This window comes from Pseudoliparis swirei, chromosome 19 (genome assembly GCF_029220125.1).
Source record: "Pseudoliparis swirei isolate HS2019 ecotype Mariana Trench chromosome 19, NWPU_hadal_v1, whole genome shotgun sequence".
NCBI lineage: Eukaryota > Metazoa > Chordata > Actinopteri > Perciformes > Liparidae > Pseudoliparis > Pseudoliparis swirei.
Genome location: NC_079406.1, coordinates 22004119 through 22028749, shown reverse-complemented (window position 1 = coordinate 22028749; position 24631 = coordinate 22004119). Strand labels below are relative to the sequence as shown.

At 43.3% G+C, this 24631-nt stretch overlaps 1 protein-coding gene across 1 annotated transcript in view; it reads left to right on the top strand.

Annotated features, from left to right (window-relative positions):
* The window catches only part of slit3 (slit homolog 3 (Drosophila)), a 226894-nt gene that overhangs the window by 120534 nt on the left and 81729 nt on the right, over positions 1 to 24631 (top strand). Inside the window, exons 5-6 of the mRNA XM_056438887.1 lie at positions 6233 to 6304; positions 21806 to 21877. Of these exons, the coding sequence (XP_056294862.1) occupies positions 6233 to 6304; positions 21806 to 21877 (144 nt within the window). The remainder of the gene's footprint in view (positions 1 to 6232; positions 6305 to 21805; positions 21878 to 24631) is intronic.

Here is a 24631-nt window from a genome sequence, read left to right as displayed (position 1 = left end):
TGCCGCCCCTTGGTCCTTTGCTGCTGACGTTTTATTAGCTCTATAAATGTCCTCGGAGCCTGCAATATCGCTTCGCTAAAGCGCGAGAAGAAAAGGAAGGACTAACCAGAAAGAAAAGAGGAAAGATAGGCAGAGTGCTAATATCGCTTAGTCCCGCGCTTGACAATTCAACTAACAAAAATGGATTAAAAAATGGCGTCAGGGACATTAAAGTGAATTAGCCAATTACAAATGACCATGTGTGTGCTCCGCTGCCTTAACCTCTCCAACTATTTGTTCCTTCTTCTTCCCAATAGTAACTCATCTAAATTTGTTGGACGTCTTTCGGGCGCGGGGCCAGAAAAGCTTTTATATCCATAAAGGCCGATGGATCACAGAGAATTGCATTAAGCTGTCCAATTTAATTACAGTATCGACAAAACATAATAGATACTTACAGCCTCACGGAGAGCGATGGGTAGAGGAGGGGGAAGAGAAGGGGGGGGAGAGAGAGGGAGAGAAACCAAAAGTGCAGACAATGCCCATTTATAATGCTGATGCAGTGTGTGTATCAAAGGAGGCGTTTGAGGAATGTGTGACCGTGTGTGTGTGTGTGTGTGTGTCTTCGCAGGTGTGTGTGGGCGTGTGTCTCTAACGAAGGATTTGCAAGGGCCCATGGGAGCTTTTGAGGATGCTTAGTTTGATTTAGATGCTGCTGCTCCCTGATGGCTGTTTCACTCGCAAACACACACACGGACACACACACGCGTAGAAGCACTCTACACGCACACACACACACGCCGACGCTCAATCTTACACAATGTCACTCATTTGCACACACCTGTCCATGCACACACACTGATAAAACTCCACACACACACTGAGTTGGATCAGTGTAATGGAGTGAGTTAGGAGAGTGGCTGTCCTGTCCCAGCCAACTCGAGCCGTCATCCTCCCGTCCATGATGATCCATAGAGGGGGGCAATATTTTTATTCATAAAGCGCCCACTTAATTAAATCACAGGGAGCGGAGCGGGGGGGGATGAATAGGAGAGGAGGATGGATGAGGCGGGGATTGCGAGACGAAGCAAGGGCACCGAGTCAAAAGACTGATGAAGAATTACAAAGACTGGAGAGAGAAAGGCAGAAAAGGGGGATGCATATGGGAGGAAGACCATTCAGCGTGACCTCTATTACACGGGTTCTCCGGGATGGAGAGGACAAAGTTGAAGGCAATGTGTGTCTGATTGGAAATACTTTGAGCGGCAGCATTTTCGCAGGAGAAAAGATGACATTTATTCGGTTATTTTAAGAGCAAGCTTTCAGACAATGTAGTGCGGACGAAGCACATGCTGAAGACAATAATGTTCAAGGGGAAGATTGAAGTAGGAACTAAAAGGCTAAATACTGTATATCTGAAGATAGAATGCACTGGAGTCCATGGAGATTTAGCAAGAAATTGGCATTGAAAAATAACTTTAAGCTGTAAAACTTTTAAACATCTAGATTCTAGAAGGTCCGACCCACACTGCGGTCCTACTGTCTGCAATGCACTGCCAGCATTTTGTATATTATATCCCCCCCAGTTTGTTGGCACACGTTGGAATCACTCAACTAAAGTGACTCTGCAGTCAAGACTGTGGTTGTAATGGGAAGGTTCCAGTTCTGAATGCGTGGAGCTATACGTCTGTGGCTTTGCCAAGAGGCAGCATTTAGACTCAATGTGTTTTCCCAGGATAAATGAAGGTTAGAAAAAAAGTCTGACAAAATAATATTAGGAGTATAAAAGCAGACCTCCCGCTTTGTAATATATATTTCAAAATGTGAGGGAAACATTTTAATAACAGTTTTCACCACTTAATATCGTAACATGAATGGAAGTTATGAATTTATTCGGCTTTTTCAGCAACAAGAATACATGAATGTAAACTATCTGCTATCGCTCCTTGTATTTGTATGATGACTTAAAGGCAGTACGATGATATAATGGACACTTTAATCAATCCAAAGGTTACAGATACCAGGGTATATTTAAATCACGATTACTGTATGTGGCACGGTAATATCTCCTGTATGACTTTGGTCTTACCCTACAGTAGAGTGCCTTAAAAACAAGGGGAATATGAGCTAGCCAGCAGTCAATATTTATTACTCTCTTTATGGAACAATATTAAATGCAGTTACGGCCCCCAAGGGAGAGGAAGAGACGGACAGAGAAAGAGAGAGAGAGAGAGAAAGAGAGATAGCGGGAGGGGTGTAATAAGAAAGTGAGAGAAGAAGAAATAGAAGAGACACTAGGAAAAGACGAAAGTGAGAGGCTTGAAACCATTGAAGGTCTCTCAGGTTTCAAAAAAAGAAACCGTCTCTGTCTACCTTCTCCATCCCTTCTCCCTGCCAAGGGTCATCTCTCTTTCTTTCTCCCACTCCACGTCGCTCTTCTCTAAATAAAAGACACACACAAAGACGCATGCATTGCCGCCCCCCCGCTCTCCCAGGCCCGCTGTTTGTGTCACGCAGAGACTCACAGATTCTACCTGACACGGGGGATACGCACTTGTATCCGCCCTCCATGTCATCCGTGTCGGACTGAGACCTCCTGTGATGCCATCTGACACAGAGGCATATGAGAAATAAACTGGCCTGGTTCCACTTGCCCCCCGGTTGGAAGGTTAATGCTTCAGAGTGGCCCTGGCTCATATGTGGGCAAACCTGCGGGCGGATCCGACTAATATCTGGTGTCCGCTGTTACACACAAAAAGTGTCGGGCGAGATCGCCTGGGAGAAAAGTCCATGTGTTCAGTGGAAAAATTGATATGTGTGCTCAGTTTCTGTGGGTACACTTTGTGTGTGTGTGTGTGTGTGTTAAAGGGTTAACAGTAATATCCGAAGTGGCAGAGGGTGACCTGGCGAGTGTTATTATTCTCCTACCATGAATAATGGAACTTAATATGGAGGAGGTGATCGCTGGGAGCCAACTCAGACTCACACACACACACACACACACACACGACCACCACCGTCACCACCCCCAACCCGAAGAGGATCCTGCTGCCATCCTCAATCCCTCCAGACTTCTAGGGGCCGCAGAGAGTCAGCGTGCCCAGAGAGCAGAGGCCTTGGCTGGGGGAACATGAACCGATGGTGGGGGGTCCGTGTGGTGAAAGGGGAATGTCTGGAATACATTTGGTCAAAATGCAATCAATTATCCAGTACTCAGGGAAGCCATGGTAAACAAGGAATGGGTAATGGAAGACTACGTTTTCTTCTTCATCTGCTGCTGTTTTGTTGTTCCTGTTCTTCTTCATTTGCATCCTGTGGCCACAAAGACTAAACTTAGCTTGCTTGGACTTTTTGAACTTGTGCGTCGTTTGTCTACATCCAGTTCGAGATCCTCACAAGATATGCAGTTGTTTTCATCATCAAGTATCACTACAATTCACGGAATTTGCCATCCTCATAGAACGGATGTATAATTCAATCAGCCATCCGTCTCTTTAATATAATTATTAAGAAATGAATTGCCCGCTCCCTCAAACGCTGTGGCAATAGACGAGGACCAAAAAAAAGCTAAATCCAATAATTGAAATGTGGGAGTAGATTTCTAGACTGGTGTACAAACCATCCAGCTATCCGAGTGAGCCGCGCGTGTACCTGTGTGTCTGTTGTGATTATCCGAGTGTGTCTGTTGGTGTGTGTGTGTGAGTGTGTGTGTGTGTAGGTTTGTGTAGTTAGTCTATCAGAGAGTATCTTTTTCAAGGAGCACAGGCCAATCTCCTGCTGGGGATCGTCTTTGCTCTACTTAAGGTCGGCGGGTATGACTCACAGAGAGATGAGAGGGCAGCTGTTGCCATGAAGACGTAACGCAGCTCTGGACGTTACGTCTGAACCTCGCGTACTCGCTCAAATCAAATGTGTGTGTTTTCTCTCGTTTCCAATAAAATGGTGTCCATCTGCTGTTTACACCTCTCAAAATGTCACCCAAAGCATTTCCATAACCATAAAACCAATTTTACAAATGAACAACTAGTAACCAACCGTATAAAGAAAACTCAATCCAAGCCTTGCGACATACGAGGTTTATTATGGCGGCCTAAACGGTGGACTCCCGGAGCCGGTGTCAGTCACTCAGCTGGAGTCATAAAGGCTGACAGAGACACAGGCAATATCATAATGGCTTTTATTTGACTTGGATGGCTTTCCTTCTGTTAGAGACAATAACAAATAAACATCACCCTGGGTAAACAAAACAATAAAAGATTTATTAGCCATGCAACTCCTCTGAAATATGACTTTTTAATGATTTCTTCCTTTATCTTGTTCTCCTTCTCATGCTTTTCCACTCTGATTGACAGCAGTCCACGGGGGGTGGGGGGGTGAGGGGGGGGGTTAAATGATGCAATTGATTGCGATACAGAAAGATAGATGAACGGTAATAGTTAGATTGTGAGGTAGGGGGAGAGAATAGATAGTTAATGGAGAAGAAAAGGAGTGCAAGAGCGATAACATCTCAGATTTTTTAAAATCTGTTTCACATTTACTCTGTCGGAGCAAAAAAAAAAAATAGAAAAGAAAAAATCCCATCCCGACCCAAAAAGTGTCAAAGCCTTCAAAACAAAAAGAGTGTAAACACAAGGAATATATTCCGGCTGTGCTGCACATTAAAATATCATAACACCATTCCTGTCTGTCAAACAATTGCCTTTTTTGCGATCCTTCGTTACCGCAATCGCTGAGCAAAACTGCACATTAAAGCGTATGTATTTTCCTGGAGAGTACACAATGCCAGGCACATACTTCTCCCATCAAGGTCCGGGGAGCAAGAGAAACAAACTGGCGGGGGAACGCAACGCTCATGTCTTGTCAAACAAAAGCCAACGAGCAGGAAAACACCGCGCTGGAAGTGAAACGTCCAAACGATGAAAACCTTGTTAGTTTGAGGAAATTAGTTTTGTTTTTGTTTTCCGAGCATGCCTCGCCAATTATCATCCACGGCCCTAATAAAAGTTAATTGGCTCTGGAATAACGCAAAACTAATTTTCTTCCTGTGTGCGTGGCTGTAAATTAGGCGGCGTGAGCATTTACAGTGTGAGTGTGAGGGTTCATGTATGTGTGACTATGTTTATTCCAATCTGTGTGTGTGTGTGTGTGTGTGTGTGTGGCACCAATAAGAAACTTTCTTAACAGCGTGACAGGAAAATGTTATGAATATAGTTAGTACATAATTACCTTTCTCCACAACCGCGTTGGTTGATTTCCATGCGCGTGCGAGTGTGTTGTGTGTGTGTGTGAGCATATGTGCATGTATGTCAAGGTCAAACAGAAAAGTCCAGGCAGTGGTGATTATCCGAGTGTGTGTGTGTGTGTGTGTGAGTGTTGACTGTCTAAAATCCATGGTCATGTGTTTGTGGGCTGCCGCTGATTGGCTTGGTGAGCACATGTGCGTTGAGGATGTGTGTGTTTTGAACTCAGGCCTGACTGGCAGCAGTAAAGGGTGATTAGCTTGTCTGATATTTCATACCTCTCGAATTACATTGTGTCCTCTGAACGCAGTTTGCCTGCCGGGCCTTCTCCCCGACAAACAACACTAATAGAGTTAAAGCCGGGCTGTTGTGTCATGTCAGAAATCATTTGGCTCATATCGGTATTCATTACGCCGGAATAAAAGGGAAAGAAACCGAGCTAGCAGTGCTGCTGTATGTGCTGCCATTTTCATTGTGTGTGTTTAAAGAGGAGGAGGAAAAAGAGGGATATATATACAGTATATATAGGGTTTAAGATCTTTTTACAAAATAATATGCACAAAAACCCACATTCAACAGACACACACACTGGTCCTTTATTCTGATTTCTCACCTCCTCTCGCCTCGTTCTCCCACCACTGCCTCTCCATTAATCAGACACCCACACTCTCATATGCGCACACACACACACACACACTTCAAGGTAGAAGATGGACTCGTGCCAGCAGTATTTCTCATCGTTCCTTTTGTCTTTGAAGCTCTTTGGACCAAATTGTTCCACTGATCATAAATGTCATATATCATCACCTCTTTCTCCCTTTCTCTCCTTCTCTTCCTCCTCCATATGCCTTTGTAGTGTAATTGTGTGGGTGTGTATGTGTGTGTGTACACTTGTGGTACACATGTATAGGTATAAATATGTATGGTTTTGTTCATCATTTGACTCCATATATCTGAGTTATCGGAATATCTCAAGTAACTAATGTCTTCTGTGTCTCTCTCTCTCTCTCCAGAGACTTCAGCGAGAACCAGATTCAGGCGGTCCCACGGAAAGCTTTCAGAGGAATCACAAATGTCAAGAACCTGTAAGCACAATCACTTCCTTCCTTTCCTTTTCTACTTCCTCTCTCACTCATCTTATTTACCTGCCCCTTTATCTGTTTGTTTCTGTTCTCTGTGATATTGATCCCTTTTTTAAATCTCAAAAACTAGATCCCAATTGCTGCTGCAATATGCAGTTTCCTTTCCTAAGCACAAACTATAATATATTGACTATATGTAGGTATCCCACCGCTTTCACACATACCTAAAATGACGGGCTGTATTTGAAAGGAAATGTGTCGAATGTGATCCCCAGGAATCCTTCCAGTCAGTCTGTGGTTTAAATATTTCCCTCAGTGCAAACATCATATAAAGGCTGCTGTAGGTATGTGTAATATTGTCAGACAGGGTGGAATAAGATTACTTTTCCAACATTGAACCTCTGGAACGAGGGAAACATGAAGACAACCTATATCATGCATATTTAATTTGTTCACAGAGCACTGGAAGAAATCGGTGCTCTTCCTTGACATGGCATCAAGTCTCATTTCTGAATCACACATTCGGTTTGGATTAGTTTCACATGGTGTATCTCATATTTCCATCGTCTTTCTTCTCGTCTTCCCTCACCTCTCTTCCTGTCCGGAGAGTTTTTGTCCTCACGTCAAGCGCTCAATACCCCCCTGTCATTTATTCATGACGTCCTAATCACCAATAGTGTGATCGATACGTGGCCAGATCAATGCTTCTCATCAATTATGGCTGACCAATCTGGCCCGATGCTGCATAGGAAACTACTCGACAGACTCTTGGGGATAAACAAAGTCCTCAACGTGAGAGAGTTTGATATAGAATAGTGTCACGACGCTAGTAGAGTGGACCCAAAAGCACGACTCAGACAGTAGTAACAAAGAATACTGTCTTTGGTTGGAAACAGGCTGGGTCAAAACCGGGAGATCAGTCGAAGAAGCAAACAAGTCCAAAAAGGGGCGGGGCAGAGAATCAGAGGTCAGGGCAGGCAGGGTCAGAACAGGCAGGTCAGGAACATACTCTAATAACACTGGAGAACTTGGCACGAAAACACAAGACAATCTGGCAGAGGACAAGTGGAAGTGAGGGAGCTAAATAGTGAGGGACTAATGAGGGGATGGGCTGCAGGTGAGAAGGGCGTGAGGACCAGGTGAAGGGAATGAGGGACTAACGAGGGAGTGATCAGAGGCAGGTGAGGGGAGTTGGATTGACGAGATGGTGTGACAGGATGAAAACAACTATTACAAAAAGGAAGGCGTGGAGCTAAACTGTTACAGAATAGAAAAGGATGGAACTCTATGGGGCAGTACAACAACGCTGAAAAGAACAAACAAATATTTGCTGTGTAAATTAAAGTGTGCTGTTGTCTTTCATCAGTCGTGACTGGCATGACAGAGCAGAGCATAATAACTAAAAGATGCAAAAAGATAATCGCCCATCCTTCTCAATGTGGCACAGGAAGTCTTATTTCCCTTCTAGAGCTGTTGACTGACAGAAAACAAACAAATAAACAACATGCTTTGGCTAAATGAGATTGAAGTAGGAGATGACTGAGATCTCCATACAGATGGTCTTCGTAGTGATTCCATTACAATGTGAACAAATTATAGTAATCACTCTTTTTTAACATGCGCCATGTGTGGGAAACCCGTGTGTACACTGAGAAAATAGAATACGATTTTCAAAAAGCTCACAAGATATAAAAACATCATCATCGCAATCGCTGGTGCGAAGATGGGGTCATAATTGATTGCATGCCAACTGCATTTGTCATATTTATCCCCTGGACTAGTGCTGGGTGAAAATAAATCATTTATTTCATTTATTTATGCCAATGAAGATCATGAAATATGCATGAACGCCCCTGAACAGCCACACAACCGAAGTTGTGTTGAAATTGTTTTATCAGCTGTAGTTCCCTCACAACTGGGCGAACTCCATCTGCTGCTGATGGTCATGCGATATCATGAAGAGAACAGCTGCTAAATTACCCTTGTTATATAATATTTTAATTAACCACATCAGTTATATGTGGCTTTGTAAAGCTGTACTGCTAATTGGCATCCAACCCTGTGCACATCAAATTACTGTTTTCTCATCACAACAGTAATTACTTCAGATGGATTTATTGCCAGCAGAGACATCGGGCCAGATTTGGGTTCGCACTGACAACCTTTCATCCACCAGAAGAAGAAAAAACACTGTAAAGCTACGTTTAGCAAGCAATGTCCGAGACAACTCAGAATAGTGCAGATCTTCAGCCAGATGTGTTTGCAGCGTCCACTGCTGTAATGTTTGATTGAATGAACACACCCACAATCCAGCCCGGTTTAACCGCCTGCGGATTAGAAAAGCATGACCGCACGCAACATATGTATTCTCATTTTAATCTATGCATCTGCATCATTTCCGTGCAGCTGAACTGCAGTACGTTGTGTAACAGTTCATGTTGACTTTTTAACGCTTCCTCTAAACAAAAAACAGTCCGGCTGTGTGTTTTTGTTTTATTTGCCGTTAGCTCTTTACGCTGTATTAGCCGCGTTAGCTGCTAGCTTTGTCAGCCAAACTCAAAACAAATTGGAGGACCCCGCCGACTCATAACAGCTAACCTGCCCATCTCCTCTACGGACATGAGAAGGCGAGCTCTGTTTGTCATCTGCTGAGCAATAGATATACCAGGGCTCTCAAGTGTCACGCATTGAGCGTGACACTCACGCATTTCGGTCTTAACTCACGCACTCCCGCCACATATCGTATTTCTCACGCTGAAAAAAACTCTCGGCTATTTAATGTTTTAATGTGCCGCAGCGCGCAAACATGCATACATACACTCATGCAAAATGACCGCTGAATTGAAGAGTCCAAAGAAGAGTCCTAAATGAAGCAGTCGTTAATCCCCTACTGCCCCTAGCGGCTAGTTAAGAGTCGTGAGGAGTCAGCACTCAATGATGGTATGAAGCGATCAATGAATTATGTTTTCAAAAAGTGTGAATCACTGCGACCATGAGAGGTCCTTGAAAATAGGCCTACAGTCATAAATTGAGCACAAAAAGATATGAGGCTGATGGGTTCAGCAGTATTCAAGATTAGCCGCAGACAGACGCAGAGATGGAGACTCACGCAGACGACCAAATACACAATCTCCTCGCAGAGATAATTACAATATGCACTTAAGCTTATTTCCAGTACATCCGAATAGTCCCCTTAAAATGTGAATGAATGTGTCCTTGAACTGTAAAGATCTCTTCTGTGTTTCTAGCACTTTTTCATTGGGCAATATGTAAATTGATTCATATACGTCTCGCTACAGATCAGTAATTCAGAGTTAGGCGTCAGCCAAATGAGCCCCTCTGCTTAGTGTGTGTGATGTAAGTTCAATATGCCCGCCAAAGTCCACAGCAGAGTACTACTCTGAAGTTAAATGGCCCTTCAAGTGCCTGTACAGCTGTGTGTGTGTGTGTGTGTGTGTGTGTGTGTGTGTGTGTTTGAGAGCGAGTGTCAGCTCTCGTGGCTGCGCTCCAAACGATTGAGTTCAGGTTGGCCTCCGATCATCTGATCCTTTCTGCCTCACGTCAGACACAATCCAAACTAAACGCTGCTGCTCCTTTGACTTTAGACTTGAGTATTTGAAGTTCGGTGCCCGGAAGCTGCGGAGCAAATCACATCTTAGTGTTCCGACGTTGCAGCGCTGTGTGTATGTTTGACATATTGAAGCTGAGTTTCCAGACTCTGCACATTGGATGTATTCCACTCGCTGGCCGTACTGTTCCCGTTTATCACCAGGCGCTGTTCTCACGCGACTCTCCACTTTCTGCCAACACTGCAAAGTCATGTCACTCAAATTTGATGGGAAAATTGTCTCTAACAAAAAACAATGTTGCACTAAACGGCTTTGACCTCCGTATTTAGAGGTGACCCGGACACAAGGATCATTATGTTCTTCCTTTTGACGTTTCAAAGCACCTCCACATCCTCCTTCTCTTCTTCCCTACTCTCTTCATCTTTCCAACACTTTTTCCTCGTCTTTTCTCCACTTCAAATTGCATCACTTTCCCGTTCCTCTTTTTTCTGTCCTCCATCGCTTCCTGCTCTCTTCCTTCATCTCTCATCACATCTTCATCCTCCATTCCATCTATTCTCTCCCGTCATATTATTATTCTTTCTCTTGTTTCCCTTATCCCATCATTGTCTCCAAATTGTTTGTCTTTTCTACCTCTTTGTCTTTTGTCTATCTTTCAATTCCCTTCTCTCTTTTCTCCAATCTTTCTTTCTTTCCCTTCTTCCCTCCATCAATTCCTCCTTAATTGTTCATCATCCCTCCATTCCCAGCTCACTCCAAATAGCCCCCTCGTCCATATTCTCTCTTCCTCTCTCCCACTTTTTCCTCACGATTTTCTCTTTCATCCTTTCTCCCCCTCTTCCCTCTTCCCTCCATCCCTTCCATCCCTCCATCCCTCCCTCCATTAGACAAGGTGACTCCTCTAGTAAAAGGCTCCAACCTTCCGTTACGCCACAGAGTGAAAAAACCTTCATGACATTCTGTCCCTGGTGGACACAGCATTGATTTTCTCGCATGTCTCTCTCCCCCTCTCCCTTTATCTCTCTTCCCCTCCCTCTGTCTCTCTCACTTACTTTGAATCTCTCTCTCTCTCTCTTTCTGTCTCACTCTCTTGTTTCTTGAAGGGTATGGTCTCTCTCCCTCTATCCTGGTTGTTCTCTTTCATGCTGCCTGCTGGCTAGCATTTATTACACTTCCCTCTCTCACACACACACACACACACACACACACACACGTACACACACACACACATGTGCGACCCTGCTATCAGATTGACTGCTGTGCTGAATCTGCCAAGAACCTGGCAAATATGATTACTGTGGTCTTCTGCTAACATAAGGAGACAGGTATACGCCATACATCTGTGTGTTTGCTTGTGTACCTGTGTGCCCCCCCCCCCATACATTGTGCTGACTGCTGGTCCTGTCAACCCCCTAAACCTAACCTGTCAGTCAAACCACAGATGATAAAGGTAAATGTAGAGTTAGAATGGTTAGGAAGCACTGTGCCCAAATACCTGTCACAGGCTCTCTGTTTTATGTTTATGTTTGTCTGCCGCCCGTCATATTCTGGATGCTTATCTTCTGGTATCTCATTTTACCGAATCTGATTTCCTATGATCTAATCTCGTCGGGTCGTGTCTTGTCTTGTCTGGTCGTGTCTTGCCTCGCCAGAACAGGCATCATGTTAACCACACCAGTGCATGTCCAACACTGATGCTCCTTTGGCTCAGACTGTAAAGCCTGGAAAATTCAGATTCCTTCCGAAAAAACCAGAGGCCATAGAATCTGCCATCCCCCCTGCCATACACTGCCCTTTGGATCCACAAGCTACTGGATCTTAACATGAATTTGTCGTCAAACATATTAACTCGCAAGGCTTGAACTCTGTCTCTGTGACCAACATCCAGTAGCACTCCAGCTAACGAGCTACACGCCAATGGTGTGAAGCCGCAATTGAAGTGTGTTGTGTTGTAAGGTCGGCCTTCTTCGTACAGCTAAGCGTTTCCTCAAAGATATGAAGACATCTTGTGAACATTTTCTATCTAAAAGAAACTTTCTCACATGAGCAACACTAATTTGCTCAAGGACATATTTGCAACCCTTTGCGTGTTGCAAATACACCACGCCCTTAAATGTCTGGTTTTATAACTCCCTCAGGGTGCAATTTGAAAGCTGTTTTGCATAAACACAAATTCAAGTCAAACAATTAATTCACCCATTTTAAACAATGAAAAAATATATATAAATATATATCGACAGAGATAAAAAGAAAAAAATCAAATAAAACAACGATCAAAAAGTGGCGAGCAATTGTGAAAAGCACTTCACTAAACAGGAGGTGATGTTGACATTCCCTGAGCATGGAGTCAGTGCATCCAGTCAGATGAGCGCATAGTAACAGGTTTGTTGTGCCTACTTCGTTGCGTGATAAGTGACAACAACCTCAACCAGCCTGATGCAGTAAACCCCACACTCAAAGAAATGACTCATTGGATGAACTCAATTAAATTGTTGGCAGGTTTTCCATCCAATAATTAAATGCAACTCCAACTCAAATTTAGCACATCAGTGCAATAAAATGTCATTAAGTTAGTCCAACTCATTTGTATCAAATACATCAAAAATAAAATAACGATATTCATTAAATTAAATTAATTTGTGTATGTCCAACTCAAAATATAAACTAACTAACTAAAAAAATATGCAAACTCCACACAGAAGGAACGCCCCTACTGGGAATTGAACCCACAGCCCTCTGGCTTTGAGGTGACGGTGCTAGCCACTACACCACCGTCCAGCCCTGAAAATGACTTCACCTCATGCAAACAACTGATTTTCAGAAGGCGCATGCGCAAAGGGTAGTCCTCAATGAAACACATTTATTTTGAGTTGATATGCACACCATCTAACCTAAATAAATCTAATAAATGAAAGTATTCATACATTTTGTGTTACACCCATTAAATATAAATATCTATTTTTGTAATTGATTTATTTAAATGTATCAAACAATATTTAAATGTGTCACCTCTAAGAAGGGCTTGAATCGTTTTTGGGAGTGTAACCTAAATAAATCTAATAAATGAAAGTATTCCTACATTTTGTGTTACACCCATTCAATATAAATAACTTCGTTTTGTAATTGATTTATTTAAATGTATCAAACAATATTTAAATGTGTCACCTCTAAGAAGGGCTTGAATCATTTTTTTGAGTGCACCCAGCTTGCATCCGATTTGCAGATATCTGCAGATGGCATCCACACGTGATGAGATTCAGGAGACTACCAATACAAAGGTTGTGCTGCCGCTCCTTTCTGCTTGCGGTGAGGAGAGACCATTGTGATCCACCACAGAAGCTGTATGGGCACAGTTACAGTCACACTTGAATCACAACATGTGTGAGTCAGCCCTGACGGGAGGCTTACAGCCGTCGTTGTCTTACGGAGAAGCATGGACGCATCAGATAGGATACAGCTGTTTCATATGGCCCCACATTACACCTCGGAGCCCACACAGCCACGCCTTTTATCTTCTGTAGCCATCCCGTTCTCATATTAAACCTTGTTTTTTCATCTGCCTGCCTTCTTACTCCACCCACGTTTTTGTTGTGATAAAATGTAATTCATTTCCCCACTGGGTCCACGCTCGGAGCACCTTCAGGTGGTTTGGAAGAATGGATGATGTAATCCTTTCCAACGATACAACCTCACCGTATCAGTTTCAGTGGAAGAACCGACCCCATGGCTTTACTCCTTTACCTTTCTCCTTCTTGTCATCCTCTCCTTTCTCTTCTCCCTCATAAAACGCCTCCACACTTCACGCTTCCCGACCCACAATGCAGTGCAGGATGGCCGTTTATTTGAATTACGACTACGGCGCCTCTGAGAGAGGCTGTGTCGGCTGCGTGCACACAACCGCGTGCACACACACACAGACGTGTGTCTTTCCTGCACTGTGTGTGTCTCTGTCATTGCAGATGTTTGCCGTCAGTTATGTTTATGTTCACTGCAATTTCAACAATGAACAGCTTGAGCATATATCTAACAAGAGTGTGTTTTAAAATATAGAAAACAGATTAATTACGGCCGTCCTTTTGGGGGCAGAACATCTTTATAGAGAAGGTGACGCCAGGAGAAATAATGCATATACACACACACACACTTCAGTGTCATTTCACAATTAACCCTCGTAATGTCCTGGGGTTAAGCATTCAAAGTCAGGATGAAAAGAGTGAAGAGGGAAAACAACAAAGACACGAAAGCCCGCTGTCTGAAATTATTTTCTTTTCTTGGATTCCTATCATTCTTTGACCTACACAACCTTCTTAAATGGCAGGATGTGGCTGATTAATTTAAGGTCGTCATCAACCGAGACAGGGGGGAGAAAATGTCAAAAGCTGTTTCTGAATTGTAACTCATTGAGCACGACAGGATGCCTCTAACAGTTACACTTTTCATTTCATTTTTCATTTGAGTGGGGATTCTGTTCTGATGTAGAATTTACTAAAACCAACGTACATCAAAATGCAACCTTCAAATGGTCACGAGTAGTTTCAGTTCTGCAGCTATTGATTATGATTAAGTGCTATTTTACATTCTGAATTGCATGGCATCCGACCTTTCCATTCAACTTCTGTTCACAAAAATACATTTAAAAATTCTAAGGTATCCTTTTACCTTGTTACCTTGTGGCTATTTGCGTAAAATTAAACTTTCATGCAAATAATTTGCATTGATGGTCTTAATTGGAGTAATTTGAGTTTCACGAGGAATCACTACCATAATTTCCGCAAGAGGCAGAGATCTATTTTTTCCCCTATAGTGCATCAAATTAAATTTCAGCATGGATGCCTTTATTGAACCTGCACTTCCATATAGGGCAAATGTTACCTTCTCTTTTCAATCTTTATTTCATAGGGTTATAACATTCATAAATCCACTTGAAGGAAATGTACGTTTATGTTAATCTTGTCAAATGTGCAAAAGATAACTCAGATGGAGAGTCACTTGGTGTCCTTCGACTGCGTGCATCTCAGTCAGGAACAGGGTCGACCGCACCGGCCTTATAATTATAAAACACGCAGATGGCTTCCTGAACCCTTGAACATCCCTAAAAGCAAAGAAACCATTTGCAGGTCCGAGTCTACCCTGTATTGTCAACATTATCATGTGCTGCATTAAGGCTTCAGGACATGCAGTATTAGACACTGCAGATGTCCTTCCACGCTGCTACATCGGCTATCCTGACGCTTTTCCAAACATTTGCTCTTGGCTCGAACAGCACGGCAAACCAGCATCAACCGTCTCACTTATACAAACACGTTCGTGTCAGAATGTTAAGTTGAGATAGAGAGAGATGCTAAGAGATGTATGTAGTGCAATCAGAAATCCAGAGCAAATCGTTTGCCTCCACAATGCCGGCATCTTGCTTTTGAGACAACGCCGTTGGCTGGGATGGTATTATCATCATCTTTCTTGATCGGTTTCTACCTAAACGTGCACTCTAACTGGCAGTTACAACACGAGACAAAGCAGTATGTTCACCTGACAGACAGACAGTGGGGGACTCTAAATGTATGCATAAGTTTAGCGGCGATGAATACTTTAAGTAATGTTTTGGTCACCAAAAGCCCTCCAGTGGCCTTAGTATTCATGTCAGGAGCAAAGGAGGAAGTAAGGTGCCATTGACAAAGTCCAAGAGGTCAGATGGTCGGTGTGACCAAACATTAGACCTTAACAATGGATATATATATATCTTTATTCCAGACTCATGGGTCCATAAAACAACAAACACAAATACAACAACAATATATAAAATACAATACGAGGACACCGGTCCAGCCAATCACTCGGGATTAAAAAACATACAAACATTTGTTCCATTGCTTCCAGAAACGAGACGAATACCTGGTATCACTCAGTGCTGGGTCAGCCAAGGCTTTTATAACTACATTCTCTGAGACACTTAGTCGACATTTAAATTTATACATAAAATTCCTCAGAACAGCATGAAAAGTGGGAACATTCCGGCTCACAAACATCTGACTTGCACTTGTCCATCTCGGAAGCTTGAGCAGGATTCTGAAAGCATCATTAAATGCCACCTGCATCTTTTTCATTTTCCCTTTACTATAACTGCACCACAGGTGGGCTGTATACAGAGGAGTACAGTCGGCTCTAAACAGAGCAGTTTTAACATCTTCTGTACACATGTGAAATGTACGTGCCAGCATGTTGGCTTGTGCATACAGTTTGCAACACTGCCGCTGCACATCGTCATCATCACTGAGGTCGTTCCTGATGATGTGACCCAAATACCTGTATAGTCCTATTTCAAACTCGCATCCAATGGTCACTTTTAAAAGTAAGTAAAGGCTCTAAAAGGTTCTCGACATGGCGACGCATGAGCCGGTAGCTGACAATGCTAACAGTACAAATATATCGCTGAGGCTCACCAGTGTGTTTGTCTCACTGGGATTCTCTAACGAAACTACCAGCACACACTCTAATGTAACCCACTACCTTTCGGGTCTACATCACTATTTGTTAATGCGATTTCTTCATTTATAAATTTGTTCTTTGCCACGTAAATGGGAAAACACTTTTGTAATTTCCTCGAAAACATTTGTGCTGTTTTCATGATTTTTTTTCCGATTTGATGAAGCACTATTTGTTGGTATAGATTGGACGGGAAGCCAGCTAATGTATCGTCCTATCTTCCCTCGGTGCTTTCATTAATTACTTAGTCAGGAGTGGTTGGCAGGACTGCTGTGTGTGTGTGCTTCCCTCTGCTCCAGATGGTAGCAGAGGGACGCATTGCATCAGTCTGCCAATAGGCTTTATGATCGACATGATGAAACACACCGACTAGTTATACGACCCCCGCTCCATCCCACGGAACAAACATCTGTGATCTGAACACATACAAGCACAACACACACAAGGACGACGAATGCAACCCAATGGTACAGATCTGGAGAGCACACACACTCACACAGACATACAAAGTACACCCTCGTCCCAATCATGTCGCTGCTAATCAGGGTGCTTGGTGAACAAAGCTGTCAGAAGAATCCAATCATATCACAGATGATGGAATCGTTTACTGTGGATGAGGATAGAAGATGAAGTACATGGTCTCCAATATGAATCTCCCAGTTATTCTCAATTCTAGGAAGATTCCAGACATGAGGAGCATAGTGATAATATGTTCTCAAAATGGTCAAAACAGCATCTTGTGGAGTTGTAGAATCGAAGACATCTCACAACAGACAGTCCTTGTCAGCGCCACTGAGTGGTGGCAAGCCCCTAGACTCACTTCAGAGTGTCAGCGGTGACATTGTGGACGCGGAGACACAATGGGCTCCAATGAAAAGCCGATAGATGTGGAGGTCGAACCAAAAAGACCCGTAGGACCGTTGCAAAGATGACACATAAGAGCACATTCAGATTGGCAGGCTCCGCCGTTAAGGGTTGGTTATATTGTAGAAGTCAAACTCCTTGGTTAGGAGAAGCTCTATCGTGATTATAGGGTCAACACATACAACTTTAAATACATCAAATACATGTATTTCAATCTCTCCATTTAACTTATCCTAAGCATTAGGAGCAATGGACTACTGTAAAGCATCCGGGAGCAACTTGGGGTTCAGCCTCTATCTCAAGGACAGTTTGTGATGCAGACTGAACCACCAACCTAGATTAAAGGACAGCCCGCTCTACCCCCTGAGCTTCAGCCCCATGACACGATGCGAACAACGGCCTCTTTTGTCAAAGTCAAACGGACATCCATCCAGCTTTTCAGCAATTGACAAAACACCCTCAAAACATAATATACAGCCTTAAAATATAATAACATAATATACAGCATCAAAACATAATATAGCCTACAATATTTCATATATGCGAGCTAAGAAAATCAACTAGGCTATACACACACTGCATAAACATCACCAAGACTAATCTTGCACGCAACAACTATGTTACAACTATGTGCAGCAGGTTCATCATAATTCCATTCAGTCAAAGTGTACTGAGTCGTTATTTTTAAACGAGAGTGACCTTGATGTGAAAGAAAAAGAAAATGCACTGCTTTTCCTGCTGTGCGGGTTATTGATTTCTAAACTACACAACATTTGCATTGGGGTCAATTTGCATCCATCGAAAGGAAAAGCCTTAAGCAGTAAGTCGATGTAAAAAGAATAACCGAAACATATCGCTCTATATATAGCGAGATTTTTGAAAAGGCATCATAGTAAGATTTAAAAAATAATTTTTTTGTGGCAATTGCAAAGTGACATATCATTGATAAAAAAAAATATCCAGAGACTGCCCATAATTTTGTTGTTGAGGACATACATTATTAGACATTATGAGGTTCAGAATCATCAAATATGAATATGATTACTAATACAAGGCCGTACATGGAGCAATGAAATAATATGAAGAATCAAATGAGACAAACCTTGATAGACCTCTTTCTCTCATTACAGCACACATAGCCCTGGACTTCATATTCCGTGTAACACAAACAGCGCAACTGAAAATAGAATAGCTGTAATAACTACAGTCAACCTTGTCGGTGCCATGCGTCTCCATATGGCCACTCAGCCTGTTTGCCAGTTCTCTTTACAAAAAATAAATAATTATGCCTTTTAATTACATAAAACACGGACACGGCATAGCCATATGTTGTTATGATCCCCAGCCTCAGTATAATCTAGAGTCCAGTCATTTAACAGATGCTCACACTCACAGCTCCCTTACAACAAGTAGCCGAAAAATAAAAGACATCCGAGAATTTAAAACATTTTGAAAAAGAGCACACAGCCCTCTCGGCCTACTCTCATAGACACAACTCTCAATTTCAATCACCATAGCAATCTTTTACAAATTGTGCTCAATTGATCAAGTTATCTCGAAATATTTGTTCTCATTTATCTTCTATTAAGTCACAGCGTTAGAGCCTTTCTTTAACTTGCTGTTTAAAAAAAGAAACGCAGCTACATATTGAGGTGCACTTGTCATGTGCCATAGTAAATACATTTGCCAGATACTCAAGAGGACTTCTTCTCGCACACTTAACACAAACATGCACACATAAAAGCAAACCAAAGAATAAGTTGCTCCAGAAGCCCCGGTGTAATTTATGTCGCCCTGCAGACGCGAACCAGCTCCTGTTTTGGGAATCACCTTCCTCCGGGTTAAAAACTCACATGACTGATATAACAGGTGCTGCAGTGTGCAGAGCAGACACATGGGGCTATGTAGAGAAGAAGAAAATGACATTTAGAAGGTTGATAAAAGAAAACACAGAGAGGAAATGGATTAGCAATGGATAGATGGAGTGTGAGAAGAGAAAAGGTGAAGGGGAATTAGAGAGGAGAGGAGACGAGGGGGCATTAGAGGGAGAGAGAAAAGAATAGATTGTGAATGGGGAGAGAAAGGGAACATGAAATATGGAGAAGATTGGTGCTCGGAAACGAGGTGAGAAAATAGAAGGCTAGAAGTCAAAGAAAAAAAGGATTAGGGATGGAGGGATCTTTTGGAAGAGAGATGAGATGGGGACAAGGAGAAGAGGATTAAGGTGAAGTGATATGCTTTTAGCTTCTAGTGTCTGGAGAGCCGACAGTAATGGTGTGTGTATGTGTGTGTCTGTGTGTGTGTGGGAGGGGGGGCTTTATGATTAGGTGTATTACTCTGTGTGTTTCTGAAAGTATGTTTTTTAGTTTAAATGTTTTATTTTCTACTTGTGTTTGATCTTTATGTCCATGTATCTGTGTGGTGTCCATCTGTTTGAGTTTTGTTTTGTATGTGTGTGTGTGTGTGTGTGTGTGTGTATGTGTGTGTGTAGGTGTGAGACAGTCTACGATAGGGTAAGATGTAGTCTCAATAATTGCAAATGCACACAGAGAGACTCACGAATGCAAACACGAAGATTCTCAAATGCACGCAGAACGATTCACAAATACATTCCAATTGACACGTAAAAAAATTAGGATTAATCTGAATATATACAAATATATTCACACATTTCGATGTGGATTTGTCTATTTGTTTGTGGATTTATATGTATTTATGTGTGGCTCGCACTGCATTTGTTTGTGGATCGCTACACACTTACACACGGATTCATGAGACTCTCCTGGCGCATGGCTCAATGTGTTCTTTTCAACATGGACCTACCTGTAGCCAATCAGATTTCGCCCTCATTTTCAACCAATCACATTAGCGTCATTAAGAGAGGCGGGGCTTATCTCCGTGGCTTGACTGCTGCTACTCTAGTGTTGGAAGCGGCAGTCTTTCATACGTAGTCCGTGAAAGTCACCGAGCTGTGTGAGCGTACGGTGATGTTATGAACCCAAACACGAGGGCGTTAGGTGTTCCGACGTGTGAGGGATGTCCACAACAAGTATAAAGCAGAACTAGTGGTTGTTTCTTCTATGGTGGATGGCGGAAAACTTCACTTTTTCCCTCGGAGTCAAGCCACGGAGATAAGCCCCGCCTCTCTAGGTCCATATTGAAAATCCGCGTGCAAGTGTGTAGCAATCCACAAACAAATGCAGTGCATCCACAAATAAATTAATATAAATCCACAAACAAATAGACAAATCCACATAGAAATGCACAAATATATTTGTGATTTTTTAAAAAGATTTATATAAACCGGAATTTATTCACGTGTGCATTGGAATGTCTTTGTGAATTGTATATATTTGTATTTGTAAATTCTATATATTTGTGAATTGTTCTGTGCGCATTTGTGAATCTTCGTGTTTTCGTTTGTCTCTCTGTGTGCATCTGCATCTGCTGAGACTGATCTGACCCCGGAGTCTACATGCCACTCATCATTCCTGGTTGAGTTAAAAGGAAGGACGATTCTTCTAAATGTCTGCCCTTTATATCAAGGATGGATGAATGGGAGAAGAGGAAAGGAAAGAAAAAAAGGAAGGAGGGAGGGTGGGTGGGATATTTCTGGGGTTGTTGGGTTCATGGATGGAGGGATGGATGGATGGTGACAGGGAGGTGGGTTGAATACCGAGAGCCAAGCAAATTAAAGTAAAAGCAAAAGGATGGATGATGCCGGGGCACTCGGTGCATCTGGGAGTCCGGCAAGTGAGGCGTTGAGTGAGCCAGGGAGAAGTAGAAGAGTGAGGAGGGAGAGCGAAAGAGAGAAGAAGGAAGGAGAACCAGAATGAGAGGCCGAGTCGTGACTGAAGGTTGATTTACGGAGACTTTCCTTTTAATGAAATTGTTTCAGTGACAGAGCCAGTAAAAGGCCCTTAATGGATTGGCTGGCCTAATGTAATGAAATTACTCCCTCTTTCACTACAGAGAGAGGCGGAACAAGAATAAAAGAGGACATAGGGAGGAGGGGAGAGGGGGGGGGGAGGATGGTAGAGGAGAAATGCAATTAATATTTACAGAACTGACAAGCAGGGTGGGCTTTAGAAGCATTGGCTCGCTCTCTTCTTCACCGTGTCTGCCTCTCTCGTCCCTCTCTCTCCCGGTGGCCAGTGTGCACTGGGCGTGCAACAGGGGAGGCAGGTGATAGGCTGACGCCAGGCAGGCCACTCAGCCCTCTCCTCTCTCGCGTTCTCCTTTTCCTCTGCTGCTCTCCTCAGGGCTTGCCATATCGGCGCCGAGGTGAGAGACTTAACCTGAGCTCGTGTGCTACCGTCTGGGCGTCCCCAGAGAGTGTGTCCGTGAGAGTGTGTGTGTGTGTGTGTGTGTGAGAGAGAGTTACCGCCGGTGTCTCCTACCTGCCACCTTAAGCCCACTTACTGGGATACCACCTCACACTCACACACCTCCACAAACACTCATTCACGCAGCCCGTCTTTTGTTAGTCCCTCCCCCAGCTGAGCGGACCTTGCAGACTTGTGCCTGACTCTCTCCCATCTCTCTCTCTCTCTCTCCTCACTGTGTGTGTGTGTTTGTGTGCTCGGTGCAGGCAACTGGACAGCAACCACATCGGCTGCATCGAAGATGGAGCTTTCCGAGCGCTGCGCGATCTGGAGATTCTGTAAGTAGAGAAAAAAGCCCGGTCCTCTCTCTCTCTCTCCGGCTCTCTCCTCCTCCCCTGCCTCCTCCTCTCATCCCGACTTCTCCTCGCTCCCTCTTCTCCACGTGCTCTCGGGGAAGCTCTCCTTCTCGTGTTATCTGCTTTGTTTTCTTTTATTATCCAGTTTCTTCATCCTTTTCGTGCTTTCATTGCGTCAGAGATTCTTTCCTCTTGGTCTACTTTTTTCCGTCTCATCGATCTCCTGTGTTTGTTCACCGTAAGAAAAGCGTCAACTTAAACGTGTTGTTATTCAGAACATGTGGTTTCTTTGGAGGTTTCTGCAAATTATCTTTTTGTTGCACCCTTTTGATGTGTGTTGGTGTGTGTAGTTGTGTGTGTGTGTGTGTGTGTGAGTGAGCTGAAGTGCACGTCTAAGTGCCTGTGTTCGTTGCTTGCAAGGATGAAGGGCAAAGTACCTGTTCATTCACCAGTAAAAATGCATTGTCCTTGACTTACAATACACTGATTCATACGCACACATACACACACGAACAACGACACACACACACACAGATTACAGAATATAGTGCATCTGCCACCTGCTGGGCTTTGCGCTTTTTCTGCACCATATGTGTTGGAGCGCGTGAATGATTCCCTCTGCAGAAGAGAATCCATTTATGCGTATTTGCGTCCAGCTGCGTGTGGTATGAAGTGTGTGTATGTGTGCGACTGTGTGCAAGTTTTGTGCGCACGATCTGTCCCCATTTGTAGAGCTGCTCATTTGTCACTGCGCTCACAGGTGTGACTTGCGACTGTGGAATGAGATTTTGTGTCGGGAAAGGTCGACGCAAATATATGTGTGCGTGTGTGTGTGTGTGTGGGTCTCACACAGAAGCAGATGCCGTGCTTCATTGTGGGTTGTGCGTCTGAACCGCATCCTTAGCTCCAGTTCATTTTAATCAATGCATACATTTCCCTTATGTGACGCCAAAATATACCCAGGTGCATTCTCACGTCTTGATTGTCTGAAACACCGAGCTGGAAAAAGTTAACAAAGGGGAGTCTTCCTTTTGTCGGCAGCGGCGTCGGTTCATTCGTCTGCCGCGTCGTTGGCGATGCATTTGTATTCTGCTGTACGGGGCTGAGAGGTGAAAGGATTAGTGCGAGTGTTGCTGAATATGTTTAACAGAGGGTAAACGTGTCTAGCAAATAAGACAAAGAGAAAGAAAGAGGGCACATGGGCAAAGAAAGACAAAGGCAGTTATAGAAAGATGAGAGGATGATTGGAACGAATGAGATCAGAAAAAGAGAAGACGACTGACATAGCACAGAGTCAAATGCTATTTGACCATTACCCCCAAGGGGATGTGGTCGGGGTCCTTAGAAAGACCCTCGAGAACACACTCGTGATTCTCATAATGCGTTGATGAAGTTCACATTTGAACAGGAACAGGAAGATATTGAGACTATAAAGCTTTTTTTTTTACCAGCCCAATAATAAAGAAAATAACTCTAAATGATGTAATGTGTCTCATCGTCACGTACAGATCTATTGTACCCAACAGCATTGTGGGAGGCAGAATATTTAAACCACAGATTATTCTTTAAAATGAGTCAAATCTGTGCTGAGTATCTGTCAGCACTCAAATCTGTTGGGTTCTTTAACCATGCACAAGGACAAAATACAAATGGCTCAATAATTCATTGACAATGCACTCTTTAATTTCTCTTGAAATCACTCAAGGACCAGGCTTAAAAGCAGTTTTTTTTGTCATAGATGTACACAGTATAACCCAGAGAGTTGTAATGTAAAAGCTCAGTGAGACGCCCCACAGTATCAGCCTCGCCGTGATGAGTGTCCATGGTGCAGTCTGGTGCTGCCTAATGTGTTCACATGAATGATTAAAGAGAGCAGCAAACGGTGGGAAATGCTTCAATAGTGGGCAGCGAACACCGTGGACAACATCCACACCACACAGCATTGTTTCAAATGCTGTGCATATTTTAGATTGCAGATATTCTCATCACGAGGACAAATGTCTCACCAGCTTGAGTTTTCTGCAACAGAAGGTTTATTGTCCCTTTTTTGCTTCGGCAAAGCCATCTTTTTTTGATTTCCCTGCCTCACTTCTTGGCTCAGTGCGCAATGGAGGTGATAGGGGCCAGATAGAGGGGGTCGGTAGATATATATATACACAACATATTAGCAATTCATAAGTCCCTGACAGCTGAGTGCTCGGCAGGATTTACATTCACTGTAAATACGCAGCCGTTCCCATTCAAGGCGGAGAGGATGACAGCACATAGTATATTCACTGAATGTGACGTTTTAATAAAGGCAGGTGCGTGTGTGTGCGTGCGTGTGTGTGTGTGTGTGTGTCTGTGTGTGTGACTGTGTGTGTGTGTGCGTGTGTGCAAAGGCCATGAATGGCTAAGCAATTCTGCTGCTGGTCTAATCTTCATTTCAAGCATCTTAACACACACACGCACAGACACATACACACACTAATGCACAGATGTATGCATTTTTTATAGTATGTATACACACACACACACACACACACAGCCCCATCTGTTCTGTTCTCGGGGGTTCATTTTGTGACCATAGTACAAAATAGGATGATAGAGTCACCAGTGATTGGAGACCACGTGACTGCACCATCAGGTAGGTGTGTGTTTCTGTGTGGGTTTGTCTGTGTGTGTGTGTGTGCATGGTTGTGCTCTTGTACTGCCATCATTGTGAGGACCAGTTTGTGTTTTAGACCTTAGCTGTGA